Source organism: Petromyzon marinus, chromosome 74 (genome assembly GCF_048934315.1).
Source record: "Petromyzon marinus isolate PM22_M1 ecotype Great Lakes invasive population chromosome 74, UKy_Petmar_22M1.pri1.0, whole genome shotgun sequence".
In the NCBI taxonomy this organism is placed as follows: Eukaryota; Metazoa; Chordata; class Hyperoartia; order Petromyzontiformes; family Petromyzontidae; genus Petromyzon; species Petromyzon marinus.
The window spans coordinates 12,116,164-12,135,464 of NC_133740.1; the positions used below are offsets into that span (position 1 = coordinate 12,116,164).

A 19,301-nucleotide genomic window follows, 5' to 3' on the forward strand; every position below is an offset into this window, starting at 1 on the left:
GGCTATAAACAGGCTGTAGGGGCAAGTGCTGTTAGTAGCGAGCAGCAGCACCTGTGAAGGTAGACACAGACAAAGGTCCCCCGTGTAGCCTCTAACAGACCTGCAGGGGCAAGTGCTGTTAGTAGCGAGTAGCAGCAGCACCTATGAAGGTAGACACAGACAAAGGCCCCCCGTGTAGCCTCTAACAGACTGTAGGGGCAAGTGCTGTTAGTAGCGAGCAGCAGCAGCACCTATGAAGGTAGACACAAAGACAAAGATCCCCCGTGTAGCCTCTAACAGACTGTAGGGGCAAGTGCTGTTGGTAGTGAGTAGCAGCGCCACCTATGAAGGTAGACACAGACAAAGGCCCCCCGTGTAGCCTCTAACAGGCTGCAGGGGCAAGTGCTGTTAGTAGCGAGTAGCAGCAGCACCTATGAAGGTAGACACAGACAAAGGCCCCCCGTGTAGCCTCTAACAGGCTGCAGGGGCAAGTGCTGTTAGTAGCGAGTAGCAGCAGCACCTATGAAGGTAGACACAGACAAAGGCCCCCCGTGTAGCCTCTAACAGACTGTAGGGGCAAGTGCTGTTAGTAGCGAGTAGCAGCAGCAGCAGCTTACGAAGGCTGCCGGCAACTGTGGCACACACAGAGGGGGTGGGGACCGTGGGGGTGGCCACCAACCCCCACGCCCGGCCGTCTTTGTCTCTCCCGGTGGCGGCTCTTTGGCTGCCCACCTTTTGCGGGCAGCCGTTTAAACAAAAGAAAAAAAAACCTTAACTCTTAAACATCATTTAATGTCAAGATAATTGACTCAGATATAGAATGGTGGAGGGTGGGGGGTCACGGCAGGGCAGGGGGAAGAGATGGAGCCGACAGGCTACAAGGAGGTGCACCTCGACTTGATTTGAAGTTTTCGTGACTGCAGGAATCAATGCTCTTTGGTTATTTCGGTAAAGTCACGTAGGGAGAAAAATAAAATAAATCACGACGTTTCGGGCGCAACACCAGCGTCCGCCATCAGGTGGGAAAGCGTGGCATGCTGCTGCTGCGGCTGAGGCTGCATCATTTATTTTATTTTCTACCCATCGTGACTTTACCGACAGGAGCAAAGAGTAAAGTCGGATACATCCTCGAGAGCGCTGTGTGGAAATCCACCCCGAAGCGACCGAGGCAGAGAGAGAGAGAGAGCCGATGGCCCTGCGAAGGGGCACGCCACGTGCCCTGGCACCGGCCCTGGCACCGGCCCTGGCACCGGCCCTGGCACCGGCCCTGGCACCGGCCCTGGCACCGGCCCTGGCACCGGCCCTGGCACCGGCCCTGGCACCGGCCCTGGCACCGGCCCTGGCACCGGCCCTGGCACCGGCCCTGGCACCGGCCCTGGCACCGGCCCTGGCACCGGCCCTGGCACCGGCCCTGGCACCGGCCCTGGCACCGGCCCTGGCACCGGCCCTGGCACCGGCCCTGGCACCGGCCCTGGCACCGGCCCTGGCACCGGCCCTGGCACCGGCCCTGGCACCGGCCCTGGCACCGGCCCTGGCACCGGCCCTGGCACCGGCCCTGGCACCGGCCCTGGCACCGGCCCTGGCACCGGCCCTGGCACCGGCCCTGGCACCGGCCCTGGCACCGGCCCTGGCACCGGCCCTGGCACCGGCCCTGGCACCGGCCCTGGCACCGGCCCTGGCACCGGCCCTGGCACCGGCCCTGGCACCGGCCCTGGCACCGGCCCTGGCACCGGCCCTGGCACCGGCCCTGGCACCGGCCCTGGCACCGGCCCTGGCACCGGCCCTGGCACCGGCCCTGGCACCGGCCCTGGCACCGGCCCTGGCACCGGCCCTGGCACCGGCCCTGGCACCGGCCCTGGCACCGGCCCTGGCACCGGCCCTGGCACCGGCCCTGGCACCGGCCCTGGCACCGGCCCTGGCACCGGCCCTGGCACCGGCCCTGGCACCGGCCCTGGCACCGGCCCTGGCACCGGCCCTGGCACCGGCCCTGGCACCGGCCCTGGCACCGGCCCTGGCACCGGCCCTGGCACCGGCCCTGGCACCGGCCCTGGCACCGGCCCTGGCACCGGCCCTGGCACCGGCCCTGGCACCGGCCCTGGCACCGGCCCTGGCACCGGCAAATCGCGCAGCGCGACAAACGACTGCGCAGACGCCCCCCACAGCAGCCCCGCCCCTCGTCCCACAGATTCCCCGCCCCGCCCCCTTCCCCCCCTCCCTCTCCCAGCCCCTCCCCCCACAAATACCCCTACCCCCGCCCCCCTCCATCCCCCTTCCACCCACTCCCTCCCCTGGTGAAGTATGGCCAGAGACCCCTCCAGCCCCTCCCCCACAGATACCCCGCCCCGCCCCCTTCACCCCCTCCCTCTCCCAGCCCCTCCCCCCACAGATACTCCCTCCGCCCCCTTGCCCCGCCCCCTTCACCCCCTCCCCTTCACCCCCCGCCCCCCTCAACCCCTCCCCCCTCAACCCCTCCCCTCTCAACCCCTCCCTCCCTGCACACCGACACCCCGATATCAATCACCAACAACCAATCAAAACGCAGCACCCACGACTCCCCCCACCCTCCCACCACCACCCCCCTCCCTCTCACACCTGCGCCGGGCAGATAAAAACCACGCCAGCCAATCAAATCACAGCATCGGCGCGCCCCCCCCCGCCCGCCCGCCCCACCCACCTTAAATTGCAATCAACCAATCAGATCTCGCCGACGGGAGCTATAAAAATCAGGTAGCCAGCGGAGGGAGGGGTGGGTCCCCATTCGCCGTTCAGCCTCCCCCCCTACCTGTAGCCCCCTCCCTACCTGTAGCCCCCCCCCCCTACCTGTAGCCCCCCCTACCTGTAGCCCCCCCTACCTGTAGCCCCCTCCCTACCTGTAGCCCCCCCCTACCTGTAGCCCCCCCCTACCTGTAGCCCCCCCCCTACCTGTAGCCCCCCCCCTACCGTGTCGAGGCCAGGTCCTGCAGCGTTGGACGTGGAGCGAAGGGAGTCGACTCGTCACGGGCTCACGGTAAGTCACGTGACCCCGTGGAGTCGCATGCAACGCTGAGATTGAATGTAGAGCTTGGTGGTGGTGGTTGTTGTGTGGTGGGTGGTGGGTGGGTTGTTGTGTGGTGGGTGGGTTGTTGTTGTTGTGGTGGGTTGTTGTTGTGTGGTGGGTTGTTGTTGTTGTGGTGGGTTGTTGTTGTGTGGTGGGTGGGTTGTTGTTGTGTTTAGTGTCGTCGTTCTTACAACCCGCGGATAGCGATTTGCACGGTCTGGCTACTTGGGGTGCGAAAGAATGTCAACATGCACACTACACTATACACTACACTATACACTACATTACGCTACACTATACACTACATTACACTATACACTACATTGCGCACGCTACACTATACACTACATTACGCTACACTATACACTACATTACGCTACACTATACACTACATTACGATACGCTATACACTACATTACGATACACTATACACTACATTACGACACACTATACACTACATTACGACACACTATACACTACATTACGACACACTATACACTACATTACGACACACTATACACTACATTTCGCACGCTACACTATACACTACATTACGCTACACTATACACTACGTTACGCTACACTATACACTACGTTACACTACATTACGCTACACTATACACTACATTACGCTACACTATACACTACATTGCGCTACACTATACACTACATTGCGCTACACTATACACTACATTACGCTACACTATACATTGCGCTACACTATACGCTACATTACGCTACACTATACATTACGCTACACTATACACTACATAACGCTACACTATACACTACATTACGCTACACTATACACTACATTACGCTACACTATACACTACATTACGCTACACATTACGCTACACTATACACTACACTATAGACTACACTATACACTACATTACGCTACACTATACACTACATTACGCTACACTATACACTACATTACGCTACACTATACACTACATTACGCTACACTATACACTACACTATACACTACACTATACACTACATTGCGCACGCTACACTATACACTACATTACGCACGCTACACTAAACCACCACCATTATCACCACCACCGCGTGGAAGTTTTTCATGTCCAGTCGAAGTGCTCCAACCCTCGTCGGCTTTGCTGTGTGACGTCACCACTGGGGGGTGGGGGAGACAAAGGCGGCCGTGCGTGGTGCTGGCCACCCACCCCCTCGTGTGCCACAGCGCCGGCAGTCTTCATAGCTGCTGCTGCTACTCGCTAACGGCACTTGCCCCAGCAGTCTGTCACAGGCTACACGGGGGACCTTTGTCTTTGAACTGAACGTTTCCCGTAGGGACAGCTGCGTCCCTAGGGCGTGCAGATTAACTCCTAAACGAGGCCTAATGCCCGAACCGTCGCCCACGACGAAGACAATGGCCGCACGCTGCTGCTGCTGCTATTGTTGTTGTGCGTGCACCACTGCCAACGCAGCCCGAATATTCATGACCCGGAGGGAATCTGGTGAGCTAAGAAGCTCTTTTTAGCTTTTGACTGAAAGCTTTCGCGACTGCAGGAATTCATATTCTATAGGGAGGGGTGTTCGGTAAAGTCTCTCTCTGCCTGATGTTGCGATTCTAAACGTGAGGTTTTTTTGGTTTTTATATTTTTTTACCGAAGAATACTCTAGATTTGAAGAAGAATACTCTAGATTTGAATACTATACACTACATAACGCTACACTATACACTACATTACGCTACACTATACACTACATTACGCTACACTATACACTACATTACGCTACACTATACACTACATTACGCTACACTATACACTACATTACGCTACACTATACACTACACTATACACTACACTATACACTACATTACGCTACACTATACACTACATCACGCTACACTATACACTTCATAACGCTACACTATACACTACATTACGCTACACTATACACTACATTACGCTACACTATACACTACATTACGCTACACTATACACTACACTATACACTACACTATACACTACATTACGCTACACTATACACTGCATTACGCTACACTATACACTGCATTACGCTACACTATACACTGCATTACGCTACACTATACACTGCATTACGCTACACTATACACTGCATTACGCTACACTATACACTACATAACGCTACACTATACACTACATTACGCTACACTATACACTACATTACGCTACACTATACACTACATTACGCTACACTATACACTACATTACGCTACACTATACACTGCACTATACACTACATTACGCACGCTACACTAAACCACCACCATTATCACCACCACCACCGCGTGGAAGTTTTTCATGTCCAGTCGAAGCGCTCCAACCCCCGTCGGCTTTGCCGTGTGACGTCACCACTGGGGGGTGGGGGAGACAAAGGCGGCCGTGCGTGGTGCTGGCCACCCACCCCCTCGTGTGCCACAGCGCCTGCAGCCTTCACAGCTGCTGCTGCTGCTACTCGCTAACGGCACTTGCCCCAGCAGTCTGTCACAGGCTACACGGGGGACCTTTGTCTTTGAACTGAACGTTTCCCGTAGGGACAGCTGCGTCCCTAGGGCGTGCAGATTAACTTCTGAACGAGGCCTAATGCCCGAACCGTCGCCCACGACGAAGCAATGGCCGCACGCTGCTGCTGCTGCTATTGTTGTTGTGCGTGCACCACTGCCAACGCAGCCCGAATATTCATGACCCGGAGGGAATCCGGTGAGCTAAGAAGCTCTTTTTAGCATTTTGACTGAAAGCTTTCGCGACTGTAGGAATTAATATTCTATAGGGAGGGGTGTTCGGTAAAGGCTCTCCCTGCCTGATGTTGCGATTCTAAACGTGAGTTTTTTTTATATATTTTTTTTTACCGAAGAATACTCTAGATTTGAAGAAGAATACTCTAGATTTGAAGAAGAATACTCTAGATTTGAAGAAGAATACTCTAGATTTGAAGAATACTCTATATTTTTAGTTCTTTCGGTAAAGTCACGTTGAAGGGAAACAGCAAAATAACAAAATATATATAAAACAATAAAACATTCTCACGACGTTTCGACCATAACACAAACGGTCGTCTTCAGGTGTGTCGGTTTGCATAAATTTATTTATTTCCAAACGCAGTATTTATTTATTTATTTAGTCCCCCCCCCCTCCTCTTTTCAGAACATAGATGGACTAGTCCGTCTAAATAAACTGCCAAATCGCTGCGCGTGGCGCTGACGTTTAAAAAAAATAAAAAATCAATAAATAGAAACACCGTTTACAAATAAATTTATGCAAACCGACACACCTGAAGACGATCGTTTGTGTTATGGTCGAAACGTCGTGATAATTTTTTTTATTGTTTTATATATTTTATTATTTTGTTGTTTCCCTTCAACGTGACTTTACCGAAAGAACTAAGAATATGAATTACTGCAGTCACGAAAGCTTTAAATCAGAATACTCTATATTTGAAGACGAATACTCTAGATTTGAAGAATACTCTAGATTTGAAGAAGAATACTCTCTATACTCTTTGGTTCTATTCGGTGAAGTCACGTAAAAAAAATCACGACGTTCCGGCCACAACACAAGATGAATGCCGCTTGTGTTGTGGCCGAAACGTCGTGATTTTTTTTTATTGTTTTATTGTTTTACCTACGTGATTTTACCGAATAGAACCAAAGAGTATGGATCTTTGCAGTCACGAAAGCTTCAAATCTAGACTAGTGTCTACGTGAAGAAGACTGTTTATGTCGCAGTTAGCCCGGTTAGAGTTCAAGCGGCTGCAGCAGCAGCGGCGGGCCCCGCACCCCAACCGTTGACGTTGCACGTCTGAGCATGGAACCTGGCGGTGGGGATGAAGAAGAAGACGAAGCCGCAGCAGTAGTAGTAGCAGCAGTAGCAGCAGTAGTAGTAGCAGTAGTACTAGCAGCAGTAGCAGCAGTAGTAGCAGCAGCAGTAGTAGCAGTAGTAGCAGCAGTAGTAGTAGCAGTAGTAGCAGTAGTAGTAGCAGCAGTAGTAGCAGTAGTAGCAGCAGTAGTAGTAGTAGCAGCAGTAGTAGCAGCAGCATCAGCAGTAGTAGTAGCATCAGCAGTAGTAGCATCAGCAGTAGTAGTAGCATCAGCAGTAGTAGTAGCAGTGGTAGCAGTAGTAGCAGCATTAGCAGTAGTAGCAGCATCAGCAGTAGTAGCAGCAGCAGTAGTATCAGCAGTAGTAGTAGCAGCAGCAGTAGCATCAGCAGTAGTAGTAGCAGCAGTAGTATCAGCAGTAGTAGTAGCAGCATCAGCAGTAGTAGTAGCAGCAGTAGTATCAGCAGTAGTAGCAGCAGTAGTATCAGCAGTAGTAGCAGCATCAGCAGTAGTAGCAGCAGCAGTAGCATCAGCATCAGCAGTAGGAATAGCGGCATCAGTAGTAGTTGCATCAGCAGTAGTAGTAGGAATGGCAGCAGTATTCCTACTACTACTGAAGAATACTCTATATTTGAAGAATACACTATTTGAAGAATACTAATGCAATGATGATAACTTAAAAGACATGAATTGCTTCCAACATGTAATTAATAAAATGTTTTAATTGAAATAGAACAATCAAACGTAGAACAATTGTTAAGTTGAATAAATACAGTCATAATAAATAAATGAAACAATTCCAATAAAGTCCTAGGACTTTTGAAATCGCCAAAAATCGCAGGCTTTGCCATTTGCTAAGGGCATTGTTTGAAATTGCGATTTAGAGTCGAAATCGATTAATCGTTAAGCACTCGTCTGAAATCACGTACGCGCCTGTGTGTGTACGTGCGTGTGTCTGTGTGCCTCAAATGAGTACCTGGTGCGATGTGTAAACATTGCCACTAGGGAGACAAAGGCGGTCGGGCGTGGTGCTGGCCTCCCACCCCCTCGTGTACCGTTCCGGCCTTCATAGGTGCTCGCTAACAGCACTTGCCCCTACAGTCTGTTAAGGCTATATGGGGGATCTTTGTCTTTGTGTGTGTGTGGGGAGCGGTAGTGCAGGGGTTAGCGCTACGCTGCGCTACAAACCCGGCGACCCGAGTTCGATTCCCGCTCACGGCCAACATCGGTGACGATTATCTGAACCGGTCCTGGTGCCTCCCCTAGGTCGACTCGGCCTCAAATGAGTAACCTGGCGTAGCGGTGTGTAGTTAAACGTCGGCACACGGGGAGACAAAGGCGGCCGGGCGTGGTGCTGGCCACCCACCCGCTCGTGTCCCACAGTGCCGGTAGCCTTCACAGCTGCTGTGCTAACAGCACTTGCCCCAACAGTCTATTGCAGGCTATACGGGGGATCTTTGACTTTTGTTTGTGGGGGCGCGGTGGTGTAGTCGCGGTTTTTAAATTGTCTTCTGCTACTCTTTGGATCTATTCGGTAAAGTCACGTAGGTAAAAAAAACAACAAAAATCACGACGTTTCGGCCACAACACAAGCGGCCTTCATCAGGTGAAGGGATCAGGCTGTCTCGAGGACAGCGCTGGAGTGAAACAGAGCCACGCTCGGACCGCGGACCTTTAAGTTGTGTGCGAGGAAACAAGGTGCCTTGACAAAGGAATTAGCATAAAAAATTAGCATTTGATTGGCCGATTTTAGAAAAGAGGTGGTGTACGTGCGGGTGTACTTGTCGAGACAGCCTGATCCCTTCACCTGATGAAGGCCGCTTGTGTTGTGGCCGAAACGTCGTGATTTTTGTTGTTTTATTTTTTACCTACGTGACTTTACCGAATAGAACCAAAGAGTATGGATCCTTGCAGTCACGAAAGCTTTAAATCTAGAATTGTTTTCTGCTGTTGTAACGTTCTGAGACACGCGCCCCCTACTGGACATCTGCGGGGTGGGGGAAGAGCTTTATAGCTCAACGGATTTCTAACTGCAGTCTAAATATTTTCACATTCGGATCGTTTGGCCCAGGCACCGGTCACATCTTAGTATTTTTCTCTTTTAGAATCCGTTGATGTAATTTTCTAAAACTTTGCAGTAGTTTAAATATTTATTTGTAATAAAAAAAAATGAAACTTATTTTATTGGTGTATAGCTTTTTTTTCTTAAGTTGAACAAAAACTCGATGCGTGGCGTGTCAATAGCGATAACTCCGTGTGTGTGTGTGTGGCTTCCAAAATTATATTCAATAAGTGAAGTTTTCGGGCAGTGACACTGCTTCAGGGTGTCCTAACTTATGGGCCACCCTGTATAATAATCATAGCCCTATGTCCTGCCTTATGGGCTACCCTGGATAATAATAATCATAGCCCTATGTCCTGACTTATGGGCCACCCTGGATAATAATAATCATAGTCCTATGTCCTGACTTATGCGCCACCCTGTATAATAATAATAATAATCATAGTCCTATGTCCTGACTTATGCGCCACCCTGTATAATAATAATAATCATAGCCATGTGTCCTGACTTATGCGCCACCCTGTATAATAATAATCATAGTCCTATGTCCTGACTTATGCGCCACCCTGTATAATAATAATAATCATAGCCATGTGTCCTGACTTATGCGCCACCCTGTATAATAATAATAATCATAGTCCTATGTCCTGACTTATGCGCCACCCTGTATAATAATAATAATCATAGTCCTATGTCCTGACTTATGGGGCACCCTGTAAAATAATAATAATCATAGCCCTGTGTCCTGGCTTATGGGCTACCCTGAATAATAATCATAGCCCTATGTCCTGACTTATGGGGCACCCTGTATAATAATAATCATAGTCCTATGTCCTGACTTTTGGGCCACCCTGTATAATAATAATAATCATAGCCCTGTGTCCTGACTTATGGGCCACCCTGGATAATAATAATAATAATCATAGCCCTGTGTCCTGACTTATGGGCCACCCTGTATAATAATAATCATCATAGCCCTATGTCCTGGTTTATGGGCCACCCTGTATAATAATAATAATAATAATCATAGCCCTATGGCCTGGCTTATGGGCCACCCTGAATAATAATAATAATAATCATAGCTCTATGTCCTAACTTATGGGCCACCCTGTATAATAATAATAATCATAGCCCTATGTCCTGACTTATGGGCCACCCTGTAAAATAATAATAATAATCATAGCCCTATGTCCTGACTTATGGGGCACCCTGTAAAATAATAATCATAGCCCTATGTCCTGACTTATGGGGCACCCTGTATAATAATAATAATAATCATAGCCCTATGTCCTGACTTATGGGCCACCCTGTATAATAATAATAATAATCATAGCCCTGTGTCCTGGTTTATGGTCCACCCTGTATAATAATAATAATAATCATAGACCTATGTTCTGACTTTTGGGCCACCCTGTGTTTGTTTAAATACTGATTTAAATTGCCACCTCCTAATCGTCAGAGGACCCCCATCTGAACATTTAATTTATCGCCTTGTTTCTAATCTAACTTTGCAGATTATTTTTTGGCTTCTCCCCCTCGCCCCACCAAACGACCGCCATGGAGACCCAATCCCTCCAAACGTCCGCGCTGGACATCCCTCAATCCGGGCCCTCTCTGGACAACCGCTTCCGCGCCTACGGCCCCCACCAGGGCGTCTCCGTGCAGCGCTCCCCGCACGAGCAGACCGCCGGCGCTGGCGGTCAGATGATGGATGCTTTCAACAACTCGTCGCTGTCGTCCTCCTCCTCTTCCTCCTCGTCTTCCTCGTCGTCGCTGCCGGCACCGGGCACGCCTCTGGGACACAGGATGGGGACCAACTGGTTCGCGACTATCAACATCCCAGACTATTACCCTCCGCAGCCGCAGGAGTATCACCACCAGCAGCACCAGCAGCAGCAGCAGCAGCAGCAAGAGGGTCCTCCTCGGCATCCGTCCACCTACGGGTCCACCGTGGCCACGTCGGCTGTCTCGCGGGCGACCGTTCACAATAATGGCGTGGCCACGGATGAAACGCTGGCTCATCAGCAGCATCAGCAGCATCTGCATCAGCAGCATCAGCAGCAGCATCAGCAGCAACATCAGCAGCGTCGGCAAAGGCAGCTCGCGCCGAGGTCCATCGGCTACGCCGCGCCGTTCCCCTCCGGCCTGGGCGACGCCGGGTCTCCCGCCGACGACCTGGCCGTGGCCGGCACGTCGGCGAGCTTCTTGGCCTCCAGCGTGCCCTGCCAGCCGCCGCACCACCACCACCACGGCTGGCAGAACTTGCCGGTGCCCCCGCCGGCGGCCTCCCGCTACCAGGAGAGCGTCGTCGTCATCGTCGACGACGACGACGACGACGACGACGATAGCAGCGGCGACATCGTGGTGAGCGTATCCGACGACGAGTGCCACGGCGCGATGATGCAGCAGCAGCAGCAGCAGCAGCTGCTGATGCATCACCTGCTACAGCAGCAGCAGCAGCAGCAGCAGCTGCCTCACCAACCGCACCACGGACAGCGGCCCGGTTACGAGTGGCACGGTGCTATGGGCGAGGCCGGTTCCGACGGCAAGTGGGGGCTGCCGGCTTCGAGCGGCGGTGTCGAGTCTGCTGCTTCGCCAGACCCGTGGCCTGCTCCGTCGATGATGATGCAGCAGCAGCAGCAGCAGCAGCATTATCAGCCACACCATCAATATCACGCCGGTCAACACGGACTCGACGCAGACCAAACGTCTCCTCTTCAACCCACCCAGCGGTATCATTATCCGCCGCAGCAGCAGCAGCAGCAGCCACTGCAGCTGCAGCAGCAGCAGGAGGAGCAGCAGCAGTTAAATTTTCAGCAGCACCAACAGCACCAGCAGCAGCTGTACCAGGAGCTGCGCCGGCAGCAGGAGCAGCACGAACTGCTCAAGCGCAGGCAGCAGCAGGAGCTGCAGCGGCAGCTGGAGGATGTGGTGGTGGTGGTGGTGTCCTCGCCCGAGAGTGACGGAGCGGGCTCCTCGTGCGAGCCCAGCACCACCACGAGCTGGCGTGGGCGCTGCGACTCGAGCGGTGGAGAGGTGAGGACCCGGGGGAGCCGTGTGTACAGGTGTGTGTGTGTGTACAGGTGTGTGTGTGTGTACAGGTGTGTGTGTGTGTGTACAGGTGTGTGTGTGTGTACAGGTGTGTGTGTGTGTACAGGTGTGTGTGTGTGTGTACAGGGGTGTGTGTACGTGTGTACAGGTGTGTGTGTACAGGTGTGTGTGTACAGGTGTGTGTGTGTACAGGTGTGTGTGTGTACGTGTGTACAGGTGTGTGTGTGTACAGGTGTGTGTGTGTGTACAGGTGTGTGTGTACAGGTGTGTGTGTACGTGTGTACAGGTGTGTGTGTGTACAGGTGTGTGTGTGTGTACAGGTGTGTGTGTGTGTACAGGTGTGTGTGTACGTGTGTACAGGTGTGTGTGTGTACAGGTGTGTGTGTGCGCGTACAGGTGTGTGCACGCGTGTGTACAGGTGTGTGTGCACACGTGTGTACAGGTGTGTGTGTGCGCGCGTGTGTACAGGTGTGTGTGTGCGCGCGTGTGTACAGGTGTGTGTGTGCGCGCATGTGCACAGGTGTGTGTGTGCGCGCGTGTGTACAGGTGTGTGTGTGCGCGCGTGTGTACAGGTGTGTGTGTGCGCGCGTGTGTACAGGTGTGTGTGTGCGCGCGTGTGCACAGGTGTGTGTGTGCGCGCGTGTGTACAGGTGTGTGTGTGTGTGTACAGAGGTGTGTGTGTGTACAGGTGTGTGTGTACGTGTGTACAGGTGTGTGTGTGTACAGGTGTGTGTGTGCGCGTACAGGTGTGTGCACGCGTGTGTACAGGTGTGTGTGCACACGTGTGTACAGGTGTGTGTGTGCGCGCGTGTGTACAGGTGTGTGTGTGCGCGCGTGTGTACAGGTGTGTGTGTGCGCGCGTGTGTACAGGTGTGTGTGTGTGTGCGCGTGTAGCGGTTAGCGCTACGCTGCGCTATGAACCCGGCGACCCGGGTTCGATTCCCACTCACGGCCAACACCAGTGACGATTATCTGAACCGGTCCTGGACCTCCCCTAGGTCGACTCAGCCTCAAATGAGTACCTGGTGCGGTGGATAAAAACATCGCCACTGGGGAGACAAAGGCGGTCGGGCGTGGTGCTGGCCACCCACCCCCTCGTGTACCGTCCTGGCCTTCATAGGTGCTCGCTAACAGCACTTGCCCCTACAGTCTGTTAAGGCTATACGGGGGATCTTTGTCTTTGTATGTGTGTAGTGGTGTGTATGGTCATCTCGGTCATCTGAGTCAGTCGACCCGTGGCACCTGGGTCTGCCCCGTGACCTCCTGCCAGCGGACGTTCGACACTTCACGTGGCCTCAGGGTGCACATAGCCTGGCACAAGCGTCGTGGTGACGTCGCCGGCACTTAGTGGCGAATGGCGGTTGTTGTTGTTGTGTGGTAGTGTTGTGGGCAGAGGAGTAGTAGCGGTTAGCGCGCTGCGCTACGAACCCGACGACCTGGGTTCAATTCCCGCTCACGGCCAACACCGCCAGTGACGATTATCTGAACCGGTCCTGGGCCTCCCCTAGGTCGACTGCCTCAAATGAGTACCTGGTGCGGTGTGCAGTAAACTTATCGCCACTAGGGGAGACAAAGACGGCCACACTACCACCACCCTCATGGGGGCATCTGTGTGTGTGTGTGGCGATTAATCTGGGCATTGGTGGGGAGTGGTGTCACAGCGGTTAACGCACTGCGCTGGAAACCCTGCGGCGACCTGACTCCTGGGTCGGCCGGCCCGTGGCGGGTCGGCCGAGTGAGACGACGTCTCGTTGGTGGTGGTGATGGTGGTGGTGGTGGAGGTTGATGGAGGTTTTTCTCACCCCCCCCCCCGCCCGTGGCAGGACAACTTGATGAGCATCGATGAACTGGCTCGATTCGCCAAGGAGCTCAAGGTGAAGCGCGTCAACCTGGGCTTCACGCAGGCCGAGATGGGCCTCTCCATCGGCTCGCTGTGCGGTGAGGGTCTCACGCGGTGGGGGTCTCACGCGGTGGGGGTCTCACGCGGTGGGGGTCACGGTGGGGGTCGCGGTGGGGGTCTCACGCGGTGGGGGTCTCACGCGGTGGGGGTCTCACGCGGTGGGGGTCTCACGCGGTGGGGGTCACGGTGGGGGTCGCGGTGGGGGTCTCACGCGGTGGGGGTCACGGTGGGGGTCTCACGCGGTGAGGGTCACGGTGGGGGTCACGGTGGGGGTCACGGTGGGGGTCGCGGTGGGGGTCTCACGCGGTGGGGGTCACGGTGGGGGTCGCGGTGGGGGTCTCACGCGGTGGGGGTCACGGTGGGGGTCTCACGCGGTGAGGGTCACGGTGGGGGTCACGGTGGGGGTCACGGTGGGGGTCGCGGTGGGGGTCTCACGCGGTGAGGGTCACGGTGGGGGTCACGGTGGGGGTCACGGTGAGGGTCACGGTGGGGGTCTCGTTCCGTGCCTCCCTCTCTCCGTGTGTCGCGTAGTCCACAAAACCTCAACTCCGTTCACGTTGCCACCCCCCCCCCCCAGGCCGAGTGTTTAGCCAGACGACGATCTGCCGCTTCGAGGCGTTGCAGCTGAGCCAGAGGAACCTGTGCAAGCTGCAGCCGCTCTTCAAGCTGTGGATGGACGACGTGGGGGTCAACGGCGGCAGCGGCGGCGTCAGCAGCGTCGGCGGCGGCGTCGGCGGTGGCGGCGTCAGCAGCAGCGTCGGCGGCGTCGGTGTCGGCGGTGGTGGCGTCAGCAGCAGCGTCGGCGTCGGCAGCAGCGGCGGCAGCAGCGGCGGCGTCGGTGGCGTCGGCGTCAGCGGCGGCGTCGGCGGCGTCGGTGTCAGCGGCGGCGTCGACGCCAAGGAGGTAACGTCGCCCGGGCTGTGACGTCACGCGCCCACAGGCACCCAGGCACCCAGGCACCCAGGCACCCAGGCACCCAGGGACCCAGGCACCCAGGCACCCAGGGACCCAGGGACCTACCTTACGTACCCACGCACGCACGCACACGGCCACTCGTCGTCGTCTCGGCCGCGGCAACCGGAGGCCCTGCGGTCGGTCGCCGGTCGCCGCCGGATCGCTCGACAACGACGCCGTCGCACCGCCCCCCAAAGAAGCGGAATCTCGACCGTGGATCCACCGTTCCCCGCGGCGCGGGGGTCCCGCTTTTATGCGGCAGGAGCACCGGCGCTCCCAGCTGTTGAGAACGCTGCGGCCGGACGGGCCCCCGGGAGGAGGTGGCACACCGCTCGATCTGGAGCACACGGCGGCCGAATTTTGGGGTAACGGTGTTTGTCCCGTCCCCCCCCCCCCAGGGCAAGACGCCCCGCGAGGTGGGGTACCGCATGCGTAAGAAGCGCACCTACTTTGCCAGCTACACGCGCATGCAGTTGGAAGCCTACTACAACGTCTGCTCCAAGCCCAACATGTCGGCCATCGCGAGCATCGCCCAACAGCTCAAACTTGAGAACAGTGTAAGTCTATGGGACGACTCGTCACCGCTACGACCAACCCTAAGACTGGGGGGGGGGGGGGGTGGGGGGCTGGGGGGGTGGGGGGCGGCGAGGGTGGGGGGCGGCGAGGGTGCGCGAGATGCGTTTTTATAATTTCACTCTTTAATCGCTTCTCGTGGTTTCTGAAGACCCCCTGTGTGTGTGTGTCTAATATTATTCTTATTACATCTTTCTTATTTTCAAATGTTTGTTTTTACCTAGGATGGCGATGGACCCCTCCGTGTCGAGCTGCGTAGTTCTGCAGCTGCGGTCCCGGAGCCATTGTTAATGGAGGTATTACGGTACACCACCACCACCACCACGCTCTCGCCCACTGCCACTAACAACCACAACCACCGCTACTGCCATTGTACATGGAGCTCACCAGCCCATTTGGAAGTCCTCTGACACGATGTAACAATAACAAATCGTAGCCATTGTCGTCTTGCGTCACGGTGGCTCAGATGTTAACTACCTCGCCTGGTATACAAGTCGTGGGTTCGATCCCAACCCCTGATGCCTGCTGTACATTTGGAGTTTACATGTTCCCTCTATGGTAGCGTGGATTTTTCTCCGGGTCCTGCAGTTTTTGTTCCTTCCACATCCATGTGGCGATGATAAGCCACCAACTTCGTTGAGCCATCATTTGTGATGGCCAGGTTGCTTGTGAGGCCTTACAGCTCGGTGGGGCCTTACACCTGGTAATGTAAAAAGTTTTCAGTTTAAATTTCCCCGGCAAATGGCGCAGCGCGCGCCTTCCACCTCATGTCCATCGCCTTCCACCTCGGTGGGAGCTAATCCGCCGGTAGGGGGTGATTATTGCTGCCATGTGGTCTAGCCTAGGAGAGCCCCCCCACCTCCCGGTAGCTGCTAAGCGGGCATTAGTCGGGCCAGTAAATTTGTGCCGATTTAACTTTTTTTAATTGCTATATCGATTTTCTTTTGGGTCGTCACTCTCGCGCACACTGGTAACCAAGCCTCTCACATTCTCCTGTACCCCCCCCCCACCCCCCCCACCACAATCGCCAAACACGCAAGGTGGTGCGTCTGTGGTTCTCCAACCGGCGTCAGAAATGCAGGAAGGCCTCCACGTCTCTCGCCGACAACAACGTGCCACAGTTTCACGCCAATGGGCAAAATGGGCCTGGAGCTGCCGCGCCCGTCGCCGTTGCCCGTGACAACATCGACACCGACGGCAGCACCGGCGGCGTTGAAACCGTGGGGGCGGCGGCGGCGATGGCCTACGACGGAGCCTTTGCGGCGTGCCACGCCGAGGGCGGCGTGTGCAAGATGGAGACGTCCGCCTCGTCTTGCCTGCGCAGCGCCGGCGCTCCTCGCGGTGCCGACGCCCACGGGTTCAGCGGCTACGGCGGCGGCGGCGACGACGGTGGGAGGGACGGGAACGGTGACGGCAGTGACCTCTTTCCGACCGCGGTTCACACTTGCCTGCGCTCCTTCGCCGGTTCCGGCCTCAATGACACTTAGGCTGACCATGGGCAGAGTCTAGCTGAAGTTTGTCTTGGTTACTCTTAGACCTGGCTGGAGGAACAGGTCCCATTTTTAGATGTATAGTGAGAGACTCCTTTGCTAGACTGGGGAGGCTTTAATGGTCTAGGAAAGACTAAGGCTTTTGTGGTGGCTCAAGGTGGGAGTGGAGCGGGATTTTTCTCAAGGCAAGCTTTTTGTGGGCAGGTCCATCTCCACAGCAGCCTGCCTACTCCTACACCAGAATTTCGAGGCGAGACGAAGCTCGGGCCTAGTTGAGTGCATGTCCTGTCTACATCTCGAGTCCGTTGGGCGTTAAGGAGCTAAACTCGCCGTGAGAGAGGCAGGTCAAGAGGCAGATGAGCCAGGTTGGCGAATCCGGCCTATCTGTCGGCAGCCTATCTCTTCTCGGCTGCTTTTCTTAGTCATGCCCTGGTCTCTAACATGGACCAACTCAGGCCCTGGTCTCTAACGCGGACCAGCTCAGGCCCCGGTCTCTACCGTGGCCCAACTCATGCCCTGGTCTCTAACACGGACCAACTCAGGCCCCGGTCTCTAACGCGGACCAACTCAGGCCCTGGTCTCTAACGCGGCCCAGCTCAGGCCCTGGTCTCTAACACGGACCAACTCAGGCCCTGGTCTCTAACACGGCCCATCTCAGGCCCTGGTCTCTAACACGGACCAACTCAGGCCCCGGTCTCTAACGCGGACCAACTCAGGCCCTGGTCTCTAACGCGGCCCAGCTCAGGCCCTGGTCTCTAACACGGACCAACTCAGGCCCTGGTCTCTAACGCGGACCAACTCAGGCCCTGGTCTCTAACACGGCCCATCTCAGGCCCTGGTCTCTAACACGGACCAACTCAGGCCCTGGTCTCTAACGCGGACCAACTCAGGCCCTGGTCTCTAACACGGCCCATCTCAGGCCCTGGTCTCTAACACGGACCAACTCAGGCCCCGGTCTCTAACGCGGACCAACTCAGGCCCTGGTCTCTAACGCGGCCCAGCTCAGGCCCTGGTCTCTAACGCGGACCAACTCAGGCCCTGGTCTCTAACGCGGCCCAACTCAGGCCCCGGTCTCTAACGCGGACCAACTCCGGCCCTGGTCTCTAACGCGGCCCAGCTCAGGCCCTGGTCTCTAACGCGGCCCAGCTCAGGCCCTGGTCTCTACCGTGGCCCAGCTCAGGCCCTGGTCTCTACCGTGGCCCAGCTCAGGCCCTGGTCTCTAACACTCAGGCTTGCACTGCTCATTTGCTTCCAAAGGTGTGTCGGTGAATGGCTTGGCCATGGCCTTGGGGCTGTTTCGGCTCGTTTCAAATCCTGAGTGAGGCCGTGATTATTGTCATAGTCGGCTCTTTTTAAGCGTGGCTCACTTGAGCCCGAGCTGAGCCGTGACCTAAGAAACACGGCCCTCACGCCAGAGGGCAGCAGGTGAGACTAGGAAAGGAGTTAGTAGGGTCTCGTTGTGTAGAGAGGCAAGCAAGACTGGAATGCGGCTAGACTCTGCCCAAGGAAAGATGTGACATATATGTCAAAAAACACTAAAGGACCCCAACAATAAAAGGCTACGGGATTTGTGTGAATGGGCTAGGGCGTTTTAATGTCTAAGAAGGTTCGGGTTTTAAACTTGGTAGCACAGTAACTTGTTTACACCCACGGCGGTGCCCGTTGACTTCTGAAGCTTTTGCAATGAATGTCTGAGACTAGCTCTAGATCTTCTGTTGGATGTGAGAGAACTCTATGAAGTACTTTATCTTTTTAAAAAAAATCAAGTGCAGGCATAACTTTTTATTCTTCAAAATGTGGGTTCACCTCCTACCTCAAATACGACACGGAAATGTTATTGTAAACGTCCTTTAGTATTCAAATACTTGTCCAAACGATATGGTATAAAATAAACAGCAGCTGTGTTTTTTACGGACTAATTTAAAGCTGTACTGTTAACGGAGGCCTAGTTGAACTTTGGAGTAGCTAGTCTAGGGAGCCTCTGTCAAATGTTTTCTGTACGTTTTTAATCCGTGACTTTCGAAATTTTCTAGGAAGAGTTACTTTTTTTTCTGACTTTGCGATCGTTATAACGATATGGTGGGGACAGCAGCTGTTGAGGTCGTGGCAGACTGGCGGACCCAACTCTCAGAAAGGGGGTGGGTGGCCTTAATCACGCGGGCACTTGAGGTGCACTTTGTCATTCGGGGTTCATGCCACCCGACCTGGTTTTGCCACGATCCATCTCGTTGTTTTGAGGAAGGTGGCGGCAAGGGCGTTGCCGAAGTCTTCACGGACCATTAAAAGTCCTGGGTTTTGTCATTTGCCCGGTTAGCGACGACGATGATGATGATGATACACGACTGAAGACGATGCATTAATACGCCGCTCTATTCTGGCATGGAGATATTTCTAGATCTGACCACGATGATGTTCCAGAC

At 54.8% G+C, this 19,301-nt stretch overlaps 1 protein-coding gene across 2 annotated transcripts; it reads left to right on the forward strand.

Moving 5' to 3' along the window:
* The first annotated feature begins 2,828 nt into the window (after positions 1 to 2,828).
* Positions 2,829 to 16,935, forward strand: LOC116957417 (uncharacterized). 2 transcript variants are annotated; one of them, XM_076056149.1, is made up of 7 exons: positions 2,829 to 2,986; positions 10,428 to 11,949; positions 13,788 to 13,902; positions 14,442 to 14,767; positions 15,217 to 15,375; positions 15,616 to 15,687; positions 16,465 to 16,935. In XM_076056149.1, exons 2-7 carry the CDS (start codon positions 10,471 to 10,473, stop codon positions 16,876 to 16,878), a joined length of 2,565 nt encoding a protein of 854 aa, XP_075912264.1. In that variant the 5' UTR covers positions 2,829 to 2,986; positions 10,428 to 10,470; the 3' UTR covers positions 16,879 to 16,935. The 2 variants fall into 2 exon arrangements, with proteins under 2 accessions (XP_075912264.1, XP_075912263.1); XM_076056148.1 differs by having other exon boundaries at positions 2,831 to 2,986; positions 16,432 to 16,935.
* Positions 16,936 to 19,301: the final 2,366 nt, after the last annotated feature.